The sequence below is a fragment of the Python bivittatus genome, unplaced genomic scaffold (assembly GCF_059951505.1).
Source record: "Python bivittatus isolate LINGU-HERP-01145 unplaced genomic scaffold, Pbiv_v1 ctg000640_np1212, whole genome shotgun sequence".
Classification (NCBI taxonomy): Eukaryota; Metazoa; Chordata; class Lepidosauria; order Squamata; family Pythonidae; genus Python; species Python bivittatus.
The window spans coordinates 1190538-1217270 of record NW_028277090.1 but is presented as its reverse complement, the minus strand read 5'-3'; the positions used below and the strand labels follow the sequence as shown (position 1 = coordinate 1217270).

General features: G+C 44.1%; 2 protein-coding genes across 12 annotated transcripts in view; both read right to left on the bottom strand.

Moving 5' to 3' along the window:
- Window positions 1–9847, bottom strand: part of CAPN15 (calpain 15) — an 81109-nt gene extending 71262 nt beyond the window's left edge. The window contains exon 1 of one of the 3 annotated variants that reach the window (XM_088151008.1): window positions 7199–9847. The gene's annotated coding sequence lies outside the window, so the exon portion shown is untranslated. The remainder of the gene's footprint in view (window positions 1–7198) is intronic. The other 2 variants (XM_088151006.1, XM_088151007.1) reach the window with 2 other exon arrangements.
- Window positions 9848–20626: 10779 nt separating this feature from the next.
- Window positions 20627–26733, bottom strand: part of RAB11FIP3 (RAB11 family interacting protein 3) — an 88379-nt gene continuing 82272 nt past the window's right edge. For all 9 annotated transcript variants that reach the window (XM_088150990.1, XM_088150991.1, XM_088150992.1 and 6 more), the window contains 4 exons: window positions 26574–26711; window positions 25755–25910; window positions 24643–24783; window positions 20627–23126 (listed from right to left, as the gene is read on the bottom strand). In XM_088150990.1, coding sequence (XP_088007116.1) covers window positions 23013–23126; window positions 24643–24783; window positions 25755–25910; window positions 26574–26711 — 549 coding nt within the window. In that variant the 3' untranslated portion in view covers window positions 20627–23012. The remainder of the gene's footprint in view (window positions 23127–24642; window positions 24784–25754; window positions 25911–26573; window positions 26712–26733) is intronic.

The following is a 26733-nucleotide window of genomic DNA, read 5'->3' as shown; positions in this document are numbered from 1 at the left end:
TTCAACGATTAGGTTTAGTAGCTGCAAAACCAAACTATTTCCATGAAATGCTTTAGAGGCACTTGGAAAGAAATTTGAGCAAAATAATTTGAAAGCACCATTTATTAGGTTTCTCATTTCAAAACTCAACCATGAATATCCGCCCCTGCCTCCAATATACACCTTGGCAGAAATAGAATAACCTCATAACTCAGTACAAATTCAGCTATCGGTGCTAACCAGTGCATGCTGAACAGCTATAGCAATGGGGGGAAAATCAGTGGAAAGATTGCTATGAGCTAGTAGAATCCAAAAACTCAGAAATCTGTGAAAGCTACAGCATTCTTTCTATCAAATTAAAGCAGCGTCTCAGTCCCGCTCGGTATGGTCGCTGGATTTAAAGCAAATGTTGCCCCTGAGCTACACATCAACTTGCCTGTCCTTCTAATTACATCAATATACATGCCTTATCTTTGCTGTCAAATCACAATCTGGATCCAACTCCCACTTCCAACATTCCTCTCCTCACCTTGATTTCTGAGGAGAAAACAGTGGTTTCCTAATACAACACGGTAATCAGAAGAACAAGATATTCCTTGCCATTTTTCCCCCCCTGCCCCAGCATTTGTACTCTTTTACTGATTTCCTTTAGCCTAACCTCCAGTGAATGGGAGGCTGGAGAAACAAGAACGTGGTCTCTCTTCTGCCTTTTAAAGGACAACCTGGCATCAAACAGAAGGGATATCGGCAAGTACTAATGTTGAAGGTGAAAGCCAGCTTTACTGTCAGGCTATAGCAAGCAAATAGCTTCTGTGCAACCATGTAGCCTCTAAACTAAGCTGCAGACATCAGCTTAATACTGAAGAGCAGTGTTCCTCAACCTTGAGAACTTTAAGATGTGTGGACTTCAACTCCCAGAATTCCCCAGCCAGCTGGCTGGCTGGGGAATTCTGGGAGCTGAAGTCCATGCATCTTAAAGTTCTCAAGGTTGAGGAACACTGCTGAAGAGGTTTGGATTCTGATTAAAAGAATTACGTAAGAACAGCCAACTAGGCCAATATAACCAAGCTGCACCACAAGCTGGTCTGGTCCACTCCCAGAAATATTCTATTATTTCTTTTCCATTATCTGGAGGAAATCTGATTCTTAAAATAGCTAACAGAATGTACAACCAATATAAAAGCAATTGAAGGGAAAGATCATGTCTGAACTCACAAATGCTGTATTGTACTAAGCTATAAGGTGCCTTGTTTGGTTTTGACTTACTGTCGCCACTGTGATACAGGAGCAATTTATGGTTTGGTGAGCCTAGCAATTATGATTTATCCAATGATCCATAGCTAAACAAACCAAGATATAGCAGACTGTGGCTTAATGCTTTATCTGAAGTGAGTCAAAAACTGCTCAGAAAAGGATTCTTGGCAGATCTGGACCTAATATCCTCAGCAATGCAACTTGGTGGCTGCTAGGGACAGGAGGGAGCATGTGGGAGGAAGAAAACTGCTCAAGTGAGTAAGTGCAATTGGAATAGTGGAGTGTGTTATCTTTACCTTGGTTAAATTGGCTTAATAATTAATAAATACATAAATACATAAATAAATCAGAATGATATAGCAATTAGGGCAGAACTAAGATGGTGCAGAGCTTTGAACCTGGCTTTAATTGTGAAGCTCACTGGATGATCCTGAGGAAGAGGGAGAATCACCATATGCTGCTGACAGCTTTTTAAAAAAGGAAAAGGAATGGACTACTAATTACTGCCTTCTTTACTTAGAAGACAGAAATTGGGTTCATGCAACACAGAAGGCTAAAAATCAGGGTTTATAAGCCACACTAGTTGGATTCACACAACAGCATCACAGAAACATACCAGATTTTGATTAGCATGTTGTATGAACCCAACCAAGGTCTAGCCACAATGAAACACTTCTAGGCACTAAGGCTTTTCAATGTAAGAATTCTGTTAACAGAGAAACTATTTCAGAATAGAAAATATACACAACAGCAAATATAGGCTTTATGGTCAAATCAGAACCCAATTTAATATGTCATCCTGTATGGAAATGAGCCTTGATAGCAAGCCATCTCAAAGAGTTCCACATCTACATAAATGGCACGGATGCTTGTTGTTCAAAATAAGTAGAGTGAAGAGGAAGCCAACTGGAGCAGCTAAAGCTGTTTTTACATTAAAAAATAAATAAAATAGGCATGTGAAGTCTAACTTATTCGCTCTGGGTAAGAACTCAGTAGCTTCCAAACAAGGAAGCACAGAATCAAAACTCTTTTGTTGTTCAATAGGGCGTTCTCCTAAGTTACTTCACATAGTTAAGTGACTCAGATGCCAGCTTAAGCTAGTTATTTCTCATGAGACTATAAAATATTTTCTTGCCGGTTTCATATCTATAGCTTCTATACTCAGGTACTGATAAACAAGACTTGGAGAGAAAAAAAATAATAAAGGGACAATGAATCACTTCTGAGAATTTCTTCCTGCATTACCCAACCTCAACAGCCTATGCTAGTGATTAAACCATTAACCCCAATGTGTTGAGAAATGAATTGGATCTTTAACTAAACCCAAAGAGAGAGGAATTAGAAAAAGAAACCTAAACAGAAGGATAAAATAAAACCCATTGTCTAACTCAAGTCCTTTTAAAAATTTATAACTATTTCACACTTGACAAGCCTTATTCCGTAATATACTGGAAAAGCAAACAATGCTCAGAGGTCAGATGTGAAATTCCCAAGAGATTTAAATGGTGGGCAAAGATGACCATCTGCAGCATTCCAATGTGCTGTACAATATTCAGAAACTCAAATACTATATGGCTACTGACATGCATTAGCAATGCAATGACACGTAGGCACTGTCTACCACAGAATTCTCAGAATGATTTTTTCGATTTAGGAAAAGAGAAACAGGTCTAACCAAAGACTAACATGGTATATTATTCATCATATTTCTGTCCTGTTTTTTCTTCACAGAGTTAAGGGCAAGTTCACAAGGGTTTATGCCTTCTGGCCCTCACAACTATCCTATTCTGTGAGTTTGGCTCAATGAAGAAATATGCATCTGCCAAAGACAATTAAGTAGCTCTGATGAGTGAACATGAACTAGAAGACAAGCTACTCCTGTTAGCTAGCCAAGACAGACTTCTATATCACCCTGGCTCAAGGAATTTTTGGGAACAACTGAGTTACTTCTCTAACATATTAAGGCAACTCACCCGTCACTAATCCTCCACCCTAAGATATGTATGATTTAATGGAGACTATTCTTCAACAACTCTCAGCACTGAAACCACCTTCATTTTCTCAAACTAAAATCAAAGATTAAAAAACCACAGGTTTTATAATTAAGGATCACGTTTACAGCTTTTTTCAATGGGGCCAATTGTATCTAGATCTTTGGTATCCCTTATTGAAAGCTGTCACATATTTCAATACTGCCCTAGATCTTGGAAAGAAACAGTGAAATATACACAAGCTCCTTCAAAAGATGGAGGCCATTCTGTACTCTGGAATCTGTTAAATTTAGAAAACAGACAAAGGGAAGGAGAATTTCTCTTGATAGTTTTAAGTAGCCCCTCACAATTTCTCAGCAAAATTGGCACAGGCCCAGTTGGAAAGTTATAAGCTTCATTCTAGATAGTGACAGTCTGCACAAACCTCAACTTTCACAATATAGAAAAATTCAAATCTTTATTAGGATGAACTAAAATATCACCAAGCACCAATTAAGAGCAAGTTCCCCTTTCACCAAAACTGAAATTTGGAGCAGGCAGAATTCCCCTATAGAACCACCATGCCATCCTGCATTGGTTTTTTGCAAAGCAATGCAATGTTACTTTCCATTACTGCAAAGCCAGGAAAAATATTTTCCAAATATATCTGAAAATAACACATAGTATTTCAGTAGCCAGCACAGAAGGACAGTTTTGTTCATTGCTAATGTGTAATACAGTGAAATTTGAAGAGATTTTTCCATTGGTTGGAACCTTGTTATAAAATAACCAGAGAACTCTGTCAAATCTTTTGCAGTGTAGAGTTTTCAGACTTCTGATGACATTCTGTAGGAAAACAAAATCAGAGTATCTGTAATTATAAATACTTATCGGCAAAGCTGCTAGAAGTCTGCTGTTTGTATCGATAGCCTGTGAGTTACCGGCTATTATAAATCAGCCCACTATTGTGTAGTCTAAAGTGTCAATGTAATTCTACCACCCTAAGAACAACAGAACAGGGGCATCTCCATTAAGGGTAGATTCCAAATTTGTCCCCATAAAACTAAAAGAATTCAGCCAAAAAACTCAGGCAGGGAAATCCATTTTACTTCATACGTTTGGCTCTGCCACAAAGTTTTCATTTGACCTTACGGTAGACCACGCCACTTTCATCTAATGCCTCAGTCTTGTCCTATCATCCAGGTACGAACAACATTTCTCTGTCTCAAAGCAGAATTTATGCTCGGTTCATTCTTGTTTGGGAATAGCCATAGCTCTTTAGAAGGAATGAGGCTTAGCTTTGCTGTGGCTTAGTTAATAACATTCATTAAAGACAAGCACAAGGAGGCACTGAAGCAGCAATGTATATGTGTGTGTGTGTGTGTGTGTGTAAGGCTCCTAAATTAAAAGATACTTTGAAAGCACAAGTGTACAGACAGCAAGACTCTTTTAAAAGGGAAGCATGACATTTTTTGAAAACTCACGCACAGGCCTATTAATGTAAGTCACAAACCTCTTAAGCAACCAAGCGCAGGTTTAGAGGGGTATAATGATACTTCTTCCTCTTCTTATCCAATTTTTTTTATTATTTCAAGATTTATCCAGGGTGTTAGGACATTTTGATTGTCTTCTGTTGCAAATAAATTGTGTTCCCTCCCCCCTCCCCCCCTTTTAAAAAAATTCTCACTCATATTTTCCCAGGATATACTTCACTCAGTATTATTCAGATATACAAAAATTTAATTCTGAAAGGAGTACCTCCTTCTCTGGCTCTTTAGCAACTCATCATCTATCCCTGAAAAATATACAGAAATGTCAACTTAAATAAAATCAACAGGAAAAACGCCGCTCATTTCTATTTACGTCAACACATCCACAATTTTGTTTGAAAACCTATCCTGTCTTGTCCAATTAGTCAGCAGCTACTGTTTGAAGAAAGAAGGATGGTCACATTAAAGTGAGTTCTCCAAGACATGGCTAACTCCAACCTAACTTGGTGTCCTGCACACCTTTCGCACAACTTCCAATGAACCTAACCGTGGTCTGCAAGTTGGACGGATGTCACAATCTAATACATCTCACTTTCCATAGATGTCTAGAGAGGGATAGAAGCAAGATGCTTTTTTGTAGCTTGCTGGATGTACCCCAAAAACATGTGACAAAGACAGCATGTCCCACAATTCACATGGGGAAGGGGAGGCCATCTCAGCAAAGAGCTAATGGGAACAAGGGTATATAACAGAGGAGGTTTAGGAAATAGATTAAGACCCTAGTAAGACTACAACCCAGTCTTCCCACAGCTGAGTGGCCCCCAGACATATGGATTTCCAGAATTCCATAGGAAGCATGGCTAATATTGAGAACCCTGGGAGTTAATTTTCACACCTCTAAGGAAGGTTGCTTCCTCCTATTAAAAAGGATATCTCTGAAACTGCATCCTTCCCAAAATGATGCGTAAATGATGGAATTCTTACCCACAGTAAGGTTGTCTAACTCCCTCTTCATCCATTTACCAATAAGTTCTCAAAACTGTTTAAATTCAGTGGACTTTTTTTTTTTTAAACTGCCACCAATGTTACGCTTTTTAGTTTGCGGTACAAATACAGCTCTCTCTTTTTGACATTTTAACTGCTGTTTGTATATTATGTTTTATAGTTTGGCTTGTTTTAACATTTTTATGACTGTTTCATTTCTCATTTATAAGCCACCACAAAGTCCAAGGTTTTGGTTTTTCTATCACTCAAGAGGCAGAATATAAACATTCATTCAGATGCTAAAACTGGAAGAAGGCAGCATCAACGGGACCCCATACATACATTGTGGGGTTTCTCTACTTGATAGAGAAGAACAACAGAGAAGCAAGTGTGGATTGGAGCAGTGTTTCTCTTTGCTTCAGCTTCCCAGATTTCCCCAGCCAGCATTCTGGGTGGAAAATTCTGGGAGTTAAAGTCCACCCATGCTGGCTGGGGAATTCTGGGAATTGAAGTCCACCCATCTTCAAGCTGCCATGGTTGAGAAACACTGGGTTAGAGGGAGAGAGCCAAGACATTTAAGCAGCTTCAGCAAGGAAAAAAATCAGTCTTATTCCTTTCCATGTAAATACACACACACACACACACACAGATTTACTATGCCAATTCAAATATTTATACCCCACCTTTTCTCCAGCATGCAAGGTAGCTTCTACAGGGATCGCCTTTGGTTTCATCCCAGCAACAGTCCACAAAGTAGGTTGCACCAAGAGGGAGGGACCGAATCCAAGTCACCCCAAAACTTCCTATGGCCGAGGGTGGACTGGACCCTGGTTTCCCCCTCTCCGAGGTACCACCCTTCCCCTCATCATGGGCTTTCCAGGCACCCAACATCCCCCCCCCAGCCCTAGTGGTTGGACCCTGCTGGCTGGGGACCGCGGGAGCCATAGTCCAGCATCCTATGCCTGGAGGACACCAAGTTGGGAGAAGGTGGCCCAGGCACCCCAAGAGACCCCCTCCCCTCTCCAGCTCCCCCCTGCAAGACTTCACGGGCCCAACCCCCTCTCTTACCCCCTCCCCCAAAATTCGGTCCCTAAGCCAGCTTTCTCCCCACTCTGCCTTCTGGGGCAAGACCCCCATAACGTCCCTCGCCAAAAAGGGGGGGGGCGTGTGAGTGATGGAAGTTGTAATCCAACCCATGGCGGAGGAGAAAGTTGAGGAAGGGGCCGGAGGCGGGCAATGCGCATCCTGGGGAGCTGCGGGGGGCAGTGTCCTCCCCCAGGTTATCCCAGAGGAGAAGCCCCCCCCCTCTCCTCCTCCTCCTCGCAGGGCACCCCTGTCTTTCCTCAGACTCGCTAAAGGGAGGCTACGCACGCCCCCCCCCCGCAGGAGGGCACGAGCGCTCCCCTCTCCCCCCACCACTGCGTTCTATCTCCTCCCCCCGACTCTCTCGCGCGCTCTCTCATTGGCCCTCTCCCTTCTTCCTCCCCCTCCCCCCTCCCGAGGGTCGCGCGCTCCACTGACCGTTGCTGAGGGACGCGGCGGCGGCCGTTGGCGGAGCGTCTCCCGTCCTCTCTCCCTCTCTCTCCCGGGCCAGGCGGCTGAGGAACTTGGACCCCCACCCTCCCTCCTCCCACCCCGCCGGGCTGTCGGTCGCCTCCCCCTAGGCAGCCCGTTTGCTCCGGCTCGGCTGGCTCTTTCTTCTTCTTCTTCTTTTTAACCTCCCCCTCAACCCCAGCCCTCCTTTTCTTTCCCCTCCCTCCCTCCTTCCCGCCCGCCTTCCTCTGGGAGTCCAGAAGCCGGCCCCTTACGCCGCTTGCGTAACGTAGCGGCGCCACGCGGGGCGAGCCGCCCGCCCTGCGGAAACTGCGCCCGAGGTTTCGTGAATGCCGAGGTGAGACTACAACCCCCAGAGGGCCTAGCGGGGCGAGGGGGAGGAGGGAGCCAGCGGATGTGGCGCTCGAAGGCGGGAGGGGCACGGCGGGAGTTGTGGTCCGGCTCGGAGACGGCGGCGGGGGGATTTCATCCCTACCGCTTTGGGAGAAGGCTGAGAAAGAGGACAGGGCCAGGACCGAGGAGAGGGGGCAAGAGGGGTTGCGCGGGGCCTCGCCGTCTGTCGCCCCAAGAAGGGAAGAGGACTCAGCGGGGGAGGCTAGACTACAACTCCCAGGGTCCTTCGCGCGCCCCACAAGCCAAGCAGCTGTGTGGCGACTCACCTGAGTCCCAGCTGGAAGCAGAGGCGGGGCGAAGTGGAAGGCAAAGCGATGTGATGCCCGAGGCAGCCTGTGCGCTTCTGCGGTCTTTCAGCAGCGGCGATCGCCCACCCTCGACGAGAGGCAAAAAAGCGCCCCCTTCCCCAAATCTCGGCGAAGAGCAGCACCCAACCACAGCCTGCACACAGCCTCAAAAGCGCAAAGCGAATAGGGGGGCGTGCACAACCCTCCAGAAGAGGAAGATAAGCCCCTTCCCACCCTCCCATAAGTATGCAAGCCTACAGCAGTCTAAGCAAACCCAAGTTCAAGGGGAAGAGTCTCTCCCGCCTTGCATTGCCCGCATCCCCGACTCTACTTCTGACCCCATTCATGCCTCACGAATGGCTTGGTGCTGGTCTTGCTGGTGGCGTGAACCCACGTACGGTCTGTGGCTTGGCATATTGGGTGAACCCCTTTAATTGCACGCATTCAGATACTCCATACTGAAGCAAACGATTGCGTAGTTTGATGGGAAGCCTGCTTCTGTTTAAGATTGTAATGCTGTGCAGAAGTATTTGTGGGATATCTTCCAAAGGCAGCGCTGCAGTTGGGAAAAGGCAGGTGTCCCCTAAGAGAAGTAGCTTTGCCAACCCCACCCTGCAGGATCCCACTAGTACTGAATACTTTTCAAAGATCTGTTATAACCGAATCATAAACTGAACGTTAGATATAGAGTGTGGGCTTCAAATCAACTTCAAATGAAGTTGATTCCAAAGGAAATAGAACAGATTTAGAGACAGTGCATTTAGGTTTGGAACATGAATGTAGCAGATACTATTTTCATTTCAGAATTCATGCATGTGCTTTTTATTACTACAAATCTGTCTTTCTATTTTTATTCTATTTGTTAAATTTATTTCATTTCCTCAAGCTCAAGCAGCATACATAATGCTTTTTCCTCCAGTATTTTCCCATCTCTTCAGTCTTTTAAATTTAGAGATCAAATTGATGTTGTGTGTGTGCATATTGTGGAAAAAAAGCATTGCTCATGACAAAATCTATTTCATCAAGGTTTTAGCCCCATTTGATCAGTCAGTGTCTGTCTGTAGATCTATATATATTTTTCATATTTTACTTTATGATATATTAATTTTCTTTAGTATTATTTTTCTCTCCTCTTCCTTTGCTGTACACCAGCCAGAGTCATGCAGTTTGGTGTAGTGGTTAAGGCATCAGACTAAGAACCGGGAGACTATGGGTTCTAGTTCTGCCTTAGGCACAAAGCCAACTGGATGACCTTGGCTGGTCCCTCTCTCTCAACCCTAGAAAGAAGGCAGTGGCAAGCCACTTCTGAGAAACCTTGCCAAGAAAACTGCAGGGTCTAGTCCAGGAAGTTCTTAGGAGTCAAAAACTAACTCGAAGGCACACAAAGATAAATATACAAGTAGATAGCTGGTCCTTGTATAACCTACCCAACATTATCTACTCATACAGTGGTGGTATGAGCAGAAAGCCAAACATTTATAGAAGTACAACAATAATAATAAAATACATGGGGGCGGGATTAATTCTTCTATCGCCCAATTAAGACTATACAGGCCAGCTGGGTGACCTTGGACCAGTCACTCTTCTCTCAGTCCACCCTACCTCACATAGTTGTTGTCACACTGTTGTTGTGGGGAAAATGGAGGGAAAGAGCCTTATGTATGCCACCTTGACTTATTCAAAAATAAAGGTAGGATGTAAATAACTATTCATTAGTTGCAGAATACTGTCTCTCTGTTAAGAAGAAAAATTAAAGATACAGGAAATGAATTTTTCCCCTTTTTTAAAAGGACATGGCTGAATGAAATTCCAAATAGAATAATCCATGCTGCAACATTTCATTGCATTATATATTTGCAATATATCATAGTGCTTTGATGTCTTTCGGAACATGATTTGAAGGTTATGGAATTTTGAAAAAGTTAAGGAATGAAATCCTAAGAATGCAAACATGTCTAAAATCTTCAATAAATTTCATGGATTTGTGATCTGAGATTTTGTGATTGACTAATTTCTTCTCAGTATCCATTCTCTCTTTAGTGTGTCGTACTTCAGTCAGCCAGATGCATGGTACTTAGCCACAATATTCATATCTATACATAGGGTGTCCTCATATAACATGCTTTACTGGGTACTAAAGTACCTGTTTTCTTCTGAATTCTATTCCTATATTGACTTATAAACTATATAATTAATGTGAGTTCTCACAACACACTAAGCCACACATACACACCCAAAAAAAAACTAATGAAAATAAAACTACCAAATCTTAGCATGCTGCATTGATCAGGACCTAAGACTTTAAGTGACCTGGGTGTATTTTGCAAATGCTGCTAGAGAGACCATTCACATACTATTTTCGCTCTTGATCTAAAAAAAAGAACTTGGGGCCCAGGGGATAATAAAATGTTGCTTCACCAACTCTGATGCAGGTCATATGCCAGTCCTCAGACCTATGTTCTTCGTGCCAGTGACTGAGTTCCAGAACCTTTGCACTAAAAGCTGCCTTATTCCCCAACTACACATCCATCTGTTTGACAAGTGGCAAAAATGACCACGTTCTAAGTCTTTCCCAGGTCCTCCTAAAGATACCGTAGGCTGTATCCTAGAGCTGGGCCTCTTGTCCTATTCACGTGCATGGTCTGGAGCTATAGACTTAAATGCACTTCTTTGGAAGCCCCACAGGGAGAGTGGACTTTACTTCCAAGTACATATGCAGAGGATTACATTACATTGTACATGTTTCATGGTATAAGCAGTTGTACTGCCTGCTTTCTTTTCTGCTGCCCCCCCCAAAACTGTTAAAAAATGCTTCAGAAGACTTCCACCTAGTTCCTCTGGCTAGGCAAGCATTTATTCTGATGTACTGGGGTCTGAGCATTTATAGAAGGCAAGTGGCTTGGGCAACGTTTTGGAAGCCAGGGGTGATTTAACATTTGAGAGGAGAGCAAGAGCCACAAGGAGCAGAGCTGTCATGTGTATAAGATTTTTTTTTTAAAAAGCACTTTTAATGATGGGAAACTTCAGGGTTTTGATAATCGTGCTATCAACATTTGCAGGCACAGAGAGAGTCTCGGGGGCCATAAAAAAAAGAGATGTGTCACATCTATTCATGATAGACTGCCAATTTCTGCAATAGAAGTTTTCAACACTGATTTCAGATTTGTGAGTGTGGCTGGTTTGCTTTTTGTCAAGCAAATCTGATTTTTAGACAATATAAATAATTTTAAATTTTGTATTTCACCAAACAATTTTATTGCTGATTACCAAAAGTCATTGTTTACAATAAAATAAAAATCAACTGAGGGACCATCTCATCCCCATTACATCAACCTGTCTCACCCGGTCAGACAGAGAGGATATGTTCCGAACCCCATCAATGAAAGAATGTCGGCTGGCAGGGCCCAGGGGGGAGCCTTCTCTGCTGTTGCTCCCGCCCTTTGGAATATTCTTTCCCCAGAGGTGCAGCGGGCTCCTACCCTCTCAGCTCTCCGGAAAGGACTAAAGACCTGGCTCTGCCAGCTTGCGTGGAGCAAGAAGAGTTCTAATCAATCCTGTGGGTGGCTGGCACTTTGATGATGCTCCCTGAGCTACTCACCAATTCCATCAATTCTTGGAATTTATTTATTATTTATTTCGGACTGTTTTGTATTGTATTTTAATTGATTTTATCTTCTCTGTAAACCACCCAGAGTCACTTTTTAATGAGATGGGCAGTGACAAATTTGATATATAAATAAATAAATAAACAAAAATATTAAAATGATTATAATTGAACATTAATTTAAACTACCAGTACAAGCCTTTTAAAGTGCCAAGAGGTCAATTCTCTTAATTTGAAACAAATTGCCTTGCAAATATATAAGGCCTGTGCCTTCATTTGGAGAGAAAGGTGAGGCTAGTAATTAATAATTTCATTTAACTGTGGGTAGCAGAAATATGTGAAGCTATAAAACTCTTATTTACAAAGGCATTACCCTGAAATAAAATAAGGGCTTTCATTTTCAAGTTGCTTGCAGTGCTTAATGTTAAATGTGCAAAGTAGTTTGCTTTTCAGGGAGGAGTAGAAACTGAACTAGGAGGCAGAACCGTTTTGTCATCAAAAGCTGTGAGGAACACAGTAAACGGGAGCTTCTGTACTGATACTACACATGCAGTGACAAGCCGACAAGCCTTCCAAATCTAGGGTGGGAACAGGATTTCCTTCCTTGGTAATACTGCAAGTCTTTCCCAGAATCTTCAGCTGGCATCAGCCCCCATCCCCTTTAATCTGTTTATCCCAGGAAATACAGGAATAAAAACATTGGTGGTCTGTTGTACCAGTTGCTCCTACTGCTTGTTTTCATTTTCCAGATCAATACATGGAAAGGCATTTGGAAATGGGCAGGCATTTGAAACATTTTAAAATTATATTAAAATTTTACAGAACATCATCACAATTCATTTCCCATATAATTTTAATAAGTTCTATCATCTGAATTTAGTGTGACAGGGATCTTTTTTTCTTTTCTTTTCATTTGGCACTGACACATGTTTCCACCTTCCAGGTGTACTGTTAGCTGTCAACTCACCCCAATATTTCTAATGGGTAGAGTACAATAAACTGAATTCTGTGGAAATTAATGCTCAACCAAGCCTTTAGATGATCTGTGTGATTTCTAATTGTTGTTTAGAATTATTGTCGTTCTAATTATTGTTTTTAGCTTTGTACACCGCCCAGAGTCACCTGTGGTGAGATGGGTGGCTATATGAATTGGTTTAATAAACAAATAATCAGCTATGCTAGCTCCAGCAGTTACCAGACTGAGTTCACAGATCTGTTGGGAGCAAAGGAAAAAAAATACAATCTGGCAGCCTCTTCTTACATTCCTCTTTATCCACAAAAGTACGGCCATTAGTACAAAATGGACATAAAAAAGATGGGTGCCCTCATTGACTCATCATATCAATGTATAGTCACTGTTGTCTGTGCCACTGACTCTTTGTCTAAGGAAACCAACGTGTGGTATTCATATGCACAGATAAGCTGCCTTTAAAATGAAGGAACTAGTTTTGAAGTGGTGGGTGCCTAACTTGAGAAATACCCAGATTCAGAAAAGATGACTGAAACCTAGCATAGTTTTCTTCATCTAGAGAAAACGGTCCAAAACTAAATCTGAAATCTTGAAAATGCCTGGCTTGGAGTGCTAATTCCTCTTCTGCTAACGCTCTGCCACCCAACCACCTGCTCACTACCAGCAGGGGTGGTTTTACAGCGCTTGACATCATGCGGCTCCTGGTTTCTTCTTCTGGCTCAGGGCAATCCTTTAATGCTCCTTGACCCAGAGAGAGTGATACAGTTATGGCACTTAAATGTTAGCATTATACGTGTGGTTTGGGGGACTTGTACACTGAAAGGGGCAAAGAACAAAGCAGCCTTGCATACCACTCAGAGACAGCCTTCGGCAAGACAGCTCCATGTTCAGTGGCAGGAAGGCAGCACTCCCCATGCCTCCTCGGCTTTCCGGAGCTCCAGAATAAAGGCATCGCACTAGCACCATTGTTGAGGCCCTGACTGCGCTGTGCTCCACCAAAGGGAGCGGCTTGCACAAGGGCAGACAGCCACGTGCTGCAGGGAAAGCATCCAGGGGCATCGGAGAGATTTCACATTGGTTTGTGCTTCAGAAGCAGCAGCCTTTCCTTCTCTCTGGCTGGAAACAAGCAGCACACGGCTCTTTGTTTTGCACTGACGGGGGGAAAGTTAAGGCATGAAGCTCCCAGTGAGGTTTCAGTGGAGAAGGTGACCCGCTTTTATTAGACAAAGTCCTTGCACAGAGTCAGACGAGGGCACCGTCCAGGCTTGGCCCGCCTATCCTCCAACCTGCAGTCAGAACTGAATGTGATTCTGTACTCCATCCAGTCTTGACTCTGGTCTCTCCTGACTGTAGTTCTGCCCACCACCAACATGGGCCTCCAGTTTATAAAAAAATGCCTATTCCTGGTCTGAATGGAGCAGCAGCATAAAAGCTACTATTTACTTTCATGCATGATAGAACCCGCACAGAGAAAAACAGCCTCTGTGGCAGAATTCTATCAGCAAGCAGCTCCCCCCATCCTCTACAGCAGGCCCAGTTCTTGCACAGCTGTTCTCCTTTTGAGACAGAAATGCTAGAAACTTAAAATCACTGGAACAATGGGCTGTATCTGTTCATGTATAAACAATGAGAAAAACAGAGCAATCAAGTAATCTAGCCTTTGAAGTGAGAGCAATAAAGAGGAAGAGGTTGAGAAGAAATAAACTGAGGTGTTCTCTGCACCTACAACACATTTAAAATGGATAGAGAAGGTTGCATGCCTCTAGGACCTGTTTCTAAACCTATACATTTCAGGGGAAATTTTGCTGTCAATTTGCTTCGATTTTGTCAATTTCCATTTTGAAATTGTAATGGATTTTTCAAAACATGGCCATTTCAAGTCATAAGGGCAATTTCAGAATTCCAGCAAATAGTGGGCTTTGGGAAACAAGGCAGAGGAAGGATCCTGCTCAAATTGTTTCATTTGAGACCTTTCCTGTCAAAGTGTATGGCAGGGGGTTAACATTGGCATGATTTTAGCCGGGAGATAAAAAGACTGATGCCGGAGAAACTGGGAGAAAACTATGCCAAATAGCAAAATCACATGCTGCAAAAGCTTCCCTAAACTGAAACCATTTGGGGAAGTGTTGCCCAACACATTTGGAGGCCCCAGGCCAAGGAAAGCTGTCTTCCTATAGAATGAATAAATTTACCATTCATTTGACTGAGTGCTTCCAAGCAGTTAGTAATTATTCCATATTGTTGGCCAGCTTACAAACGCTCCAGATGAGATCAAGCTTAGCCTGAGCATCCCTCCCATGACAAAATAAATAATATTTAAAATAGGCACAAGATATGGGCACAAGCTGCTATTGCTGTCAGTTAGCTGACTGCACTTGAGCAAATGTCTTTAAAAAAAAAACTTGGTTATTTTGCCGAACCAAAGACAGGAAGTGTAGAAAACAGGCCTTTTTTTTTTTTTCCCCACACCATCATCAGAAACCTTGATCTATTTGGCTTGGATTTTGCTACCCTGAAGTCCAATAAATTAACATTGGCAGATATTTTGCAGAAGTAACATGAAAAACCACATTTAAAAATTCAAAACTATTATCCGTCTACCATGCCTCAGAAATCTAACTTCAAAGAGACTAAATGCAAATTACAGTAGGGTTTTACACAGAGAACCAAATCCAAATATCTATCCTAGAGCTTTAAATTTTTGAAAGTTTGTATTTCCACTTGAAATGTGAACTTTATTTTTCAGAGTCTTAATTGACTGGAAATAGATATAGCCTTTGACAAGTTTTCCTCAATAATTGTATCACTTCATGACAGGGCGTGTAACTGGAGAATCAATGGAGGATCTCCTGTGGTCTATGAACTAAGGCCACACTACAAAAAGGACATAGAACCAGGACAAAACCTAAATACAATGGAGTTCATATAATTACTCCCTATTTACGCAATCATTTCCATATTGGTCCCTTCAAATAGTACCATATGTTGCCAATTCCTGGATAATCTCTAGGGCACATCCAAGATCTCTGAGGGCCATGTCTAGATTTGCCACCTCATGCTGTACATACTTGTCTTATGACAATCCTGCAATCAAGCTGTCAATTTTTCAACTCATTCCAAATGTGAGAGTTTCACTTATCCAAATTAATTTGGTGGAGATTGAGAAATACTGCATTTCCTAAGTATCGGGAATGTAAACAACACCAACTGGTGAAAACTGTAACAATTCAGTATCTATTTTCCATTGGTGCAGCTGATAATATTGAATGAATAACCATGAATTATATTTTCAAACACTACATTAAGTTGGAAGCCCTTAAAAAAATGGAATCATCTACATGCTCTTTGATTCAACTGAATCTTGTTGATACCAGCTAGGAGACAAAATAATTATCACAGGGTTAGAATGAGAAATGGAGTTGTATCTGTCCTGATTCAGAGCCACTCTCCCAAGGCTGTATATAATTTCAGTTCCCATCTGGAAGTAGTGTAGCTGTCATTCAGATGGGCCACAAAAGAGGGAAAAAAGGTGACCAAGCTGGGAAGTGGGCTGTCTGTTAGCAACTTTGTGAGAGCTCAATCTGCAGGTGCAGGCCATTGCTGCTCAGGTGACCTTGTTTGGTCACTGTCCCCTAAACCTTGGAAGGCGGATATGGTTAAACCATGGTTTTCAAAGAAGTTTGATCTGTCATATCGGGTATTTAATGCTAGGGCTTAATTCCAGGACCTCTAGGCCAGCATCAATGCCATTCTAAATGTCACACAACTGAACAAGGGCAGAGTGCCAAGAGTAATAGCTAGTAGTAGTACAAGGTGGAGAATCCTAGACTGAAGAAAATACGGTTGCGGTGAGGGGACAGGACCATGATTTCTCTAATTTACAGAGTTAATGAGGCAGGCTCAAAACCCAGCCTGGTGCCTGAGCTTTGTCCCCCCTGTCATCTCTCATCCTGGATGCAGCCTCAGACAGCTCAATTTCTCGTAAGTGCCAGGTTTGCAGTCGGGGGAAATCGGAGTCCTAATGAAGTGCAGCAGTCAATACCAGAGCGTTCTTACAAGAGGCCAGGAATTAATTGAAGTCAGCCAGGCAAGCCTCAAGTTTTTAAAAAAAGAGAAAAAAAGGAAGTGTTAAAAATCGCCTCCTGTCTTTCTGAGTTAGGATTGTGAAGGTATGCCAAAGCCGGGACTGGGTTTCTCCGCTATCTCTGCTAAGCAAGAAGGTTCTGGTCCTCACAGGAGATGCTGTATTCAGATGGGCGCCAGGGGTGGGCTTTCCCAAGGCTGTCTCACTCCTGAGCAGTGTTTCTCAACCTTGGCAACTTTAAAATGTCTGGACTTCAACTCCCAGAATTCTCCAGCCAGCATGCTGGCTAGGGAATTCTGGGAGTTGAAGTCCAGACATCTTAAAGTTGCCAAGATTGAGAAACACTGCTCAAGAGTAAGCCAGCTGGCCTCAAGGCATAGTTCTGTGGCGTGAAATGGAATGAGGCAATGCCTCGTCTACCACTCTGCTACAAATAAGCACATATATTAAGGAATAAGTTCCTAGGAGGAGTAATACGGACCATGGCTTCGGAAAAGCTGCTTCCCCGATAAAAACGCTCAGACCATGATAAATCATGTTAATCCCCAAATATGGATTTTGTGACATCAGAATATGCTCTAGTTTATCATTATTTTCTGCCCCACTGACCTTCATCTTGCCTCCTTCTGCAAGGGGTTGAGAGCAAGTTATGTTCCCATTTATCTTACTTTGGTACTATAAAGTAATACAAAAAAATAAGGCTTCACTGCTGCCATCTGCTGAAACTTTTTGTTCTCTAGGTTTTGTATTCCAGTTTGCTGTTTTAACAAAACAGTTTAATGTAAAATGATTTGAGGTGCTGTAACCTGAGTTGAAGATCACTGTGATTAAAAAGCTAAATACACAAACTGTAAAATGTAGAATAATGAACTGGTTCCTTTATTAGAAAGTGAGAATTTCCTTTTTGAGTGGAGGTGTAAGTCACAGAATAAGATAAACACTTAAGGGGCTTTGGTGATCAGACTTTTTATGAAATTAGCTACAGAAAAAAATAGCTCCCCCTAATTTCTTACCTTGCAATATTGCTTTCTGCAACTTGGTAGTCACCAGAAATGTTAGGACTGCAACTGATTCATAGCCAATGCTATCTACAGCTGTGTGGCTTTGGAACTCTGGGAATTGTAGCTCAACACACTTGCAGTGCACTAGGCTAAGTTGAAGCTACCAGACCTAGTCAGCAAAACCCTGCATGATGATTAGATGGCAGCAAAAGGATACTAACATCCCTTTTTGCTGTCAACCAGTGGTCCCCTGGATTTCTGCAGCCCAGATCTAGTAGCTGAAGCTCTATTGCAGGGAGAGGATTTTTAAAAGGCCTTGGGTGGATCAGGCATCCAAAAGCAAGCCTGAATCTTGGTGAACAGGAAGCAAACAAAACTCAGCAGCATCACTAAATTCAGCTTTTTTGTTTTTGCATATGCAAGGGAAGAATGGTCCATTCCTTAAGGGGGAAAATAACACATTACAAATTCCAGCAATGCTTTGATGCCACCTTGTGTCAAACCAGAGAAACGATGCTAACTCTCCAAGGTCAGAAGAGTCTCAGTTATAATATGTACAATTCTAAACACTTCATTGCCATTATTGCAGCGATTCTAACAACCCTCCTCGTATTAGGGGACAACCATGATCTTCTAGTTGGTGAGAGAGTGATAGGGAGAAGGGATTCACTCAGGGTCATGGGCTGACCTATGATAAAACAAGGGGCTTCAAATCAATCCAGTCTCCACTATTGCTATTGCTACCACTCAGGTCGTTTTCTTCTCTGCCCCACCTGAGCCAAGAGCAGGAAGTGTGCGTGAGCCTAGCCAGATCCTTTCCCGCTCTTGCCTTTTCACTCTCACACTTTGTTGGCTATGCCAAGATTCGCTCACGGCTACCTTTGTGCTCACCTTAGACCGCGCTCACTGCTATTGTCAGGCAACACTCAGAAAGTCAAGAAGAATGATGACAATGCAGACTGACTTCACTTATTACCAAGCCCCCCAATGATTCAGTCGCTGTGCTGCAAAGTACCAACAGAAGGATCCTCAAAAGCCTCAAGTAAACATGACAGGTTCCAAAACAAGTGAGGGGACTCTGTTCAGGAGATGTTGGCAAGGGAGGGAGAAGAGAGACTGATCTTAAGGAGCACTTGAAAAAGAGAAAGCCTTTTCATCTTACCTGTGCAAATGCGAGGTACAGGTGCACTCTTTATAGAGAAAGCACTCAGTGTTCCTCTATATTATTTTGAACTACTGATTCACCCCCTGCACTAAACTGTAACATAGCTGGTGTGGCTTCATATTCTAAAACCCAACCTTGATTTACCCAACTATGATTTAGCACAACATAGAAGTCAGGTTGATGTTTCTTTACAGAAGAGACCATGATTAATAGACAGAGGGTGAGTGTGCAAGACCTACCTTTGTATCCCAGTGTTTCCAAACATGGCTTTGCTCCTTGTCTTTGCACCCATGCTGTTTTCTCACATCTTCTTCCTCCAGAAAGTCTGTTAAGGAGGCAAAGTGAGAAGAGTTGCTCATTGTCTTTGGCCTAAGCATGTTCCTGGGGAATCTGGGAGATGTAGTCCCAATGTATTTGGAAGGTATTTAGTGAAGCCTCTCATCCTGCAGAGGTTATACAGCAGGCTTGTTTTTAAGCAAATACAGATTCAGCAGGATGAGAAAAAGCACTGCTTTTTGCTAAAAGGAGCATAAGAAGAGCCCGAGCATGTAGTGCTATTATGGGCAGGTCCACTCTGAGAAGCATCACTTAGAGAAAGCACACACTGTGCTCTCATTTATTAGCAGTTAATAGTGGGCATGGCAGGCTTGAATTTTCCTTACAGGGGTATCAAAACAGCTCAGGCTGGCCATCCAAATTTTGTCATCAAAGTAATTCTGATGGGAAAAGACTTGGGATCCTTCAGATTGAAATACAAGAACAGAGGTTCAATCCATAATTGGTTGCATGATTGGGTACGTCTGAGTTTAGCTCTGGCTTAGAGACAGGCAGAATGCCCTTAAGAAGTGGCCCTCGTCTTCCCTTAACTTGAAGGACAATGGAATGTTCAACCTACTTCTTCCATTAACTTTAATTTCACAATAAGCACCAGTGAGTTACTACTTATATACTGAATCCCCGGCCCACCTAGAGTGAGCAATTCTGTAGATCCACTAGAATATCAGGGACATATTTGACAGACTGTGTGAAAAAAATGTCACATTGGGCCATGCAGGAAAAAAAATATCCAGTTATCACTAACGCAATATTTTTATTAGGACAGGTCAAAATGGCATGGAGGAATGTGGAGCATCTGAGCTCTTCAAGAAATCTTCATTTCAAAATGTCACAGAAAAAACTGGGACAGGCAAGAAGCAACCAAGTCCGAAAAGGTGTTTTAGCCACGAGTTCTGCAGCTCCACGTCGGGCGGAGGAGGGGTAGGGTGCATTAGTCAGTGCCCACTGCTGTCCAAGTCAGGTTTCACTTAGCACGTAAAAGCAAAGCTTGTTTGAACCTCTTGCTCTTCTCCCTGCCATAGACAAAGAACAGAAGCTCCTGGCCTGGCAAGGAGCAGAAATAAAGGAAACTTGTGAACAACAGCCAGAGGGGCAGGTGAATTGTGGGCACAGCCCCCAGCGCAGAATCTGATCTGAATCTGGGCTCAAGGGCTAACAAACCCCACTCTGGGTGGATGGTCATTCTGGCACTTGCACCAGGATCTCCTAGAGGGCAACGACATCCATCTCTCCTGGATGCCACTAGAGAACATAAGAAAAGACCAGGCAAGCAGTTCTCCAGCCAGAGACAGTAACAGCTTTTAATCAGACAAGAGTCAATACACCCGTTAAGACAAACACTGTTTGCCTCTTTTTGGAAATTCCTTCACGTACCCACCGGGGACAGCCATTTTCCTTGGGAAATTAAAACCGTGTGCGCAAGCCAGAGCTTCACTATCGTTGGTGGGTGTAGTTTTCCTCCTCCTGTGACTATTTACATTACAGTACCATGTTGTGATCAACCAGGAGGTCAGGAGGAGCCTGGGGGGTTATATTACGGACATGGGAGCCCAAGTCAAGAAAGGCAATCTGATTATTTATAGATTTGTACATTATACATACATACATATATATAGATTTGTGTGTTTACACAGATACATTGCTCTCTGAAGTATTAAAAAATTGATCAGCCTCCATTCTATAAAAAATACCTAACTCTACAAGGTAGAAAAAGAAAAAAAATCTTTCTCTCTCCAAGTATACACTGATTTACACCCAAGTTTCTTCTGGAAATGTACAGTATGTGGATTCTTCCCGCAGACTCTTTTTGGTGGTAGGGGGAAATACAGACATTAGTAAATGTATATAGCAGAACAGCAGTTTCTGCGTATCTTTGACCATTTCACCTCCATGTTCAAGCCAGCTGGAAACCATCGATATGGGAATCTAGAGACTTTTTTTTTTTTAATTCCAGGGTCCTGGTCCTGGTACTTTGATTATTCCACTGGCCCAACAGATGGGTCAAGCATGAGAGAGCAAAATCCAGTGACTTTGGACTGTAGCTATTTCCCCTGGGGCATTTTCAAACTAGCCTTATGTGGCTTTCATCATGAAGGGAGGCGAGAACTCAAAGTCTTGGTGAGTCCAAAGAAGGCAGAGGAATAGCCTATACCAGCTCTTAGCACTAACTCTTGCACCCCGAGAAAATTATCTGCAGACACGGGCCACGCAGACATGAGACTGGTTGGTCCAAGTTGCACGGTTGCTCTGTGCGTGCTTTAGACAGGTGGACAGTGGAGGAGACCCAGACAGAAAGCATTTAGAGAAATGCACAATCTCACCCTCCTCGGGCTCCTGGATGTTCTCTCTAAAATACAGCAACAGTCAAGCAGGATCCACTCATGAGAGGTGTATGATGCCCTTTTCAAATCCCCAATATTGGCATTAAAAAAAAGAACCCCAAGAAGCAAGCCTCTTTTAAAACACATTTTGAAGGGCACATTTAAAACACACTGGAAAACTTTCTTTTTCAGGGGAAACAGCATACTTTTTAGGTATGGGCAAAATTCATCTTTTCCCATAAAATTTACATTGGAGGGAAAGTTGACTTGTCCCCAATTGCTTGTTTATCAGAGTCTCATAGATATAGAAATCTATTTTGACCTGAGGAGAAGGGAGAAGAGCAGAAGAATTTTGTGCAATATCTGTTTCATCACCTTCCCAAAAGCATAGATGCAACGTTAAGCCAATAATTCAATGTCTTACTACAGCTAGTAGTTGAAAAGGTCCTTCTAAGCAATGTGATGTGTTGGTGCCAACAGACAAACAACTCAGTTCCTTCCATCTGTAATGTCTCCTCTCTCCCTCCCTCTTTCTCTGTTTTTATTATTTAACAGACAGATCAGTTGCCATTCTTGCCTTAAAGTGGTTTAACGAACGAAAAACCAAATGAAAAAAGGTGTGAAATGAAGCATGGAAGGAACCGGCTGCAGCTCCACGCGGGCAAAGGAGGATAAAGAGCCAGCTCTGCTTCCACGTTCAGTATCATCAGCTGAGCCTCCTCTTCCCCCAGCACCGCCATCACCAGCTGGCCCCAACCACCAACTCCATCACCTGAGTTGCCACCACCAAATCATCCAGAAGACCACATCTGTGGCTTTAGTTCTTCCTTCCTTTCTTTTAAGTCAGCCCACCAGAAAGCCCTCTCTGTGGACTTGCTCACCTCCCTGGAGTACCTGCTCCTCGTCGGTTTTAAGGCCGCTGGCCCAAGAACAGGGGCTCCGAAACCCTCCCCCCCGGGCCTCATGCAGAACGGTGCAACAGACACAGAACCAGGCAGTTCAAGGCAGCCCACGGGCCAGGCCAAAGAACACAGACAGCTTCCAAAAGGGAGAGTGATCGGAGGGCTGGTGATCAAGGACAGATGAGTGAACAGAGGGATGGGGGAAGGCAGGCCCAGGGAGGGATTTGGGAGCATTTTCCTTGTACTGCTGTGTTACCCCTTCCAGGTGCCGAGGGATCCAGCACAAGCCTGCATCGGTTGCCTGTGGACAGGACGAGTTTCCAAGAAGACCATTTCCACTGGCAGCCCAGATTCTGCTACACTCCTGCAACAGAGGGCGGGCGTATGCTCACCCCCACCACCCAACTCTCTCCCAAGTTGTTCTGTGACTCGCTTTCTTTTGTTCCAGATTTCCTTCTGCCACCCCTAGCCCCATTCCCACCAGCCAGAGGGTTCCAAAACCCATTAGAGTCAGTACAGCCGTGCCCAACGGCTGGTCCTCTCTTTCTCTCTCTTCTCCACCCCAGGTTCGCTGCGATCCGTCACCCAACCACTCCAACGTGAGGTTTCCTGTGCCTTCTCCGTAGAGTGAAGACTTGGCCAGTATTCCCTTCTTCCAAGGAGCAAATCCCCTGCGCCTGCGTGTCGCTGGGTCTGTCTGTTTTCGGCTCTAAGCCTCCTACTTGACTTCCAGGATGGATGGGTTGGTTTCCATGATGGCCACAATGATTCGGTCAATGTAGTCTTGGAGTCGGAAGTTGATCTCTTCTTGCTTCTGGATTGCCTCCATGAGCTGCAGGGCAAAGAATCAGGCTTGTTACTGGAAAATCACCCTGCTGTGTCCTCAGTGCAGGAACACCTAATGCCAGGCAATAAATGGGTCACTGGCTGGGATTTATCAAGCCTTTGAAAGCAGCACTCCAAAGCACTGCAGTAGGCCTAGCTGGAATTAACCAAGAATTAACCTAGAATTAACCAAGGCACTTCCAATGGGGGTCTGGTTTTCTTTCTCCAAGAGCAGTTGCACCTGATGTATTGGTCAAAAGCACTCCTAAGGCTGCATTCCTGGGAATACAGCAGAGCAATGCAATGCTTTGGATTCTCTGTGGAAGAGGTGTTTTAGCACCTGCACACCTGTCTCCAAGCTCATTAAAGCAGCCGTGTCTGTTTCCAGGACTGTATGGCAGCACACCCTAGAAAACAATCCCACCCTGGTGGGAAGTCCACCCCTCGTCTGCCCTGCTATGGATTCTAAGCAACCATTTAGAACTGAACTGGTTCTCATGAAAAGTGAGGAGAAATAGAGCTAACTGCCATCAGCGAACTGAAACTTCTTAGCCCAAAGCTTTGGACTGCCTTCCCCAGCATGGTGTTTAAAAATACACATGGGGCTACGAAGAGATCCATGCAGAATCTCTCAGGACAATAAACAAAATGAAATGGTCTGGAGGTTTTATACAGTGTTGGGTCTATGGGACTGTATATATGGGTCCCTTCATAGTAAGCTCACCTAAGCTCCCAAAGTCAGTGTTATGAGGGACTCTGTTGGAAGTTAGAGTTCTTAAAGAAAAAAGAATAAACAGCTACAGACAGTCCCTACTTACGAACAGGTTACGTTCCAAGAGGCTGTTCGTAAGTAAATTTTGTTTGTAAGTCCAACCAAGCAAAAAGTACTGTAAAAAGTAAAAAAAAGAGGAGAAGGCAGGAGAGCGGTGTGGGCAGAGGAACCCTGTCTTCTGCTGCCAACACGAGGAGCGATAGCATGCAGACTGGAAAGCACAGTGGGATGAGCTGGTGGGGCGCAGTGCGCTCCATTGCCAGGCGAGGCAGGATGGCGACAGTGTGCTGCGCCCCACCGGCTCGTCCCTTCGCCCATGGAGCTGCCACCACCTCTCCTGCCTCACCCGGTAAACTAACCCTTTCCAGGAACTCCAACTCCAGCTTCCCGGAAGGCGGGAGAAAGTGGGAAAGGGTTCGTTTGCAGTGCACTGAAACTAACCCTTTCCTGCCTTCTCCCGACTTCTGGGTCCATCTTGTTTGTATCAGTGAAAGTTCGCAACTCGAAAGTTCATAAGTAGGGGACTGTCTGTATCTGGGAAATAGTTATTTAGTTAGTTGTATCAAGATAAACAGAAATCATTCAAGTGCCTCCCAAAACCAAAGTAGCCCTTTCTAATGTGAAAGTGCTGTGGATTCTGGCCCAACTTTTCTACGGTCCTCTAAATAGCCTCCCCCAACACACTCAGCTCCATCTTTGTTGCTTGCAGGGAAACAGTCCCGGAAAGTCCCCGTAGGGTTGCTGATGTTACCTCGTCTCTGGAGACCGAGCTGATTTCCGCAGCCAGAGATTCAGAGAAGGAAGCCGAGAAGAGATTCTTGGCACCTTGAATACTGAGGTTTATGATCTGCCCGTTCAGCTCATCATTCTGCTCCTTCAAGTTTCGGTTGTCCTGTTTGCAAAGGAAACCGCCCGACAGTCACACCAGCTTCTGCCTTAACCAGCAGACAAGGAGTGAGAACACGTGAAGCTGCCTTCCACAGCGGCCAACCACCTAGGTCTGTTTTGACCAAGGTTCTCTCTGCTGGAATCTTTCCCCAAGTCCTCACCACAGGATTCTTTGAAATGACTGCTGTCTTTGGAGTCTTCTGCAGGCTCTGTCCACGTACAGAGCAAGCTGGATCTCTCATGCTCCATTCAAAAGCACAGGACTAGAAGGAGCAGTCTCGCAGCATGTCAGACAGTTGGTCTCTCTGGTTCCTTACCATCTACTCCAGTGAGTAACCACTTCCAGGCTGAGAAAGGACCTTAAGGAGCACATGGCAAATCCAGATGGGAGGCAAACTGGGGCCAGCCCACTCCCAACCCCTCTGCTTCACTATGCCTAAAATGTGCAGCCCTCTGAGAGACTTGTCTCAGCATCACTGGCACCTCACAGTACAGAGCCCTGAAGGTCCTCTCCCAGCATTATCTATAGGGCAGCTGGTGGGCTGGCTAACCAGCAGCTGAATGATGGTGCTTCTTCTGCAGAAAAGGCAGGTTGTAGCTCATCTCCTGTCATCTGATTCCCCATCTCCTTTTTGTTTAACTGGAGACACTGAGAGTGAACTTCAACCTTTCAACACGAGGTATATTCTCTCCCAGTAACTTACAGCTCTTTCCTCTCTCTGCTCCAGGAGCAAATAGGAAGCCTTCACGTTCAGAAGTCCTTCTCATCCAAGTGCTCATTACAGAGACCACACATCACAGAAGCGAGACCGACTGCAAGCTGATCCCCACCCTTCACTCCCCCAAAGATCACAGGGGAGCCGTAGGCGTAACCTCAGAGCACCATACAGCTTCCCTCCATCCCCTAAGATGCCCCCAATGGTGCCTTCACAAGTGGAGAGTTCCCCAACAACCCCACGTCTAGATGTCTTCTACCTGCTTGAGCCGTCTGATCTCTTGCTCCAACTCATTCTCCCGTGTCCGGCTGTTGTATTCCTGGAGGCCGGTGCTGCTGCTCCTGCCTCTTCGCTGCTCAGCTTCCAGCTTGAAGAGCTGGAGGTGTTCCAGCTGCTTCCTGAGGTCCTCAATCAGCTGCAAGGCAAGCAAGCAAGGTCAAGGCCAATGGTATCGGCAATCAATTCACCCAGACTGGCTCTTGCTGTAAGCAAAGTCAGCCAGCCAAAGGCACAGCTGTCCCCGGCCGGGCAAGGGTTCTTTTCACCCTCCTCCCTCTCAGAGCCATCTTTCTTGCCATCTGATCTGAGCTGTGCCCAGAAGCCAGCCTTTTCCAAACGCAACCTATGACCTGCAGCTACTTTTACCCTGAACTGAAGGAGGCCAACAGCAGATCGCAAATGGTTGTGTCTGGAGAGGGGCTAAAAGATTTCATTAAATAATTTCTCTCGGAGGTCGAGAGAAATGCAACATCTAAAGCGCCCTCTGGGCAGAAGGGTGAGATACAAATCATAGGAAGGAAGGGACTATTTTAGAACTGCTATGCAGCTCTTGTACTGACATAATTTTTTTCCCCTCTTCTGTGCATGTAGAATTGGGGATGTTATAGACCGCATGGTACAATTCAGATCTTGCAGAAGTTTATTCTGTTCCTCAAATCTTCTCCAGACTTTTAGCTGGAAAGGAAACTCTGACCTTGAAAAGCTTGCAAAAGTTTGCATGCAGTTAAGTTCCTTCGTAATTTCACAAGAGTCCCGTGGCCTATTTGAATTTCTGTCAACCAGTGGTGGCACTTCTCACCTCCTGCGTGGACTCTTTATCCTTCTGAAACTGGTGTCTCTCGTGGTTCAACTTTTCCCCCAGCCTTCTCTTGTTCTCCTGCTCCTCAGTGAGCTGAACTGTGAGATCTTCGATTTCATCCAACAACTTTTGCTTCTCCTAAAAGAAAGAAAAGAAGGAA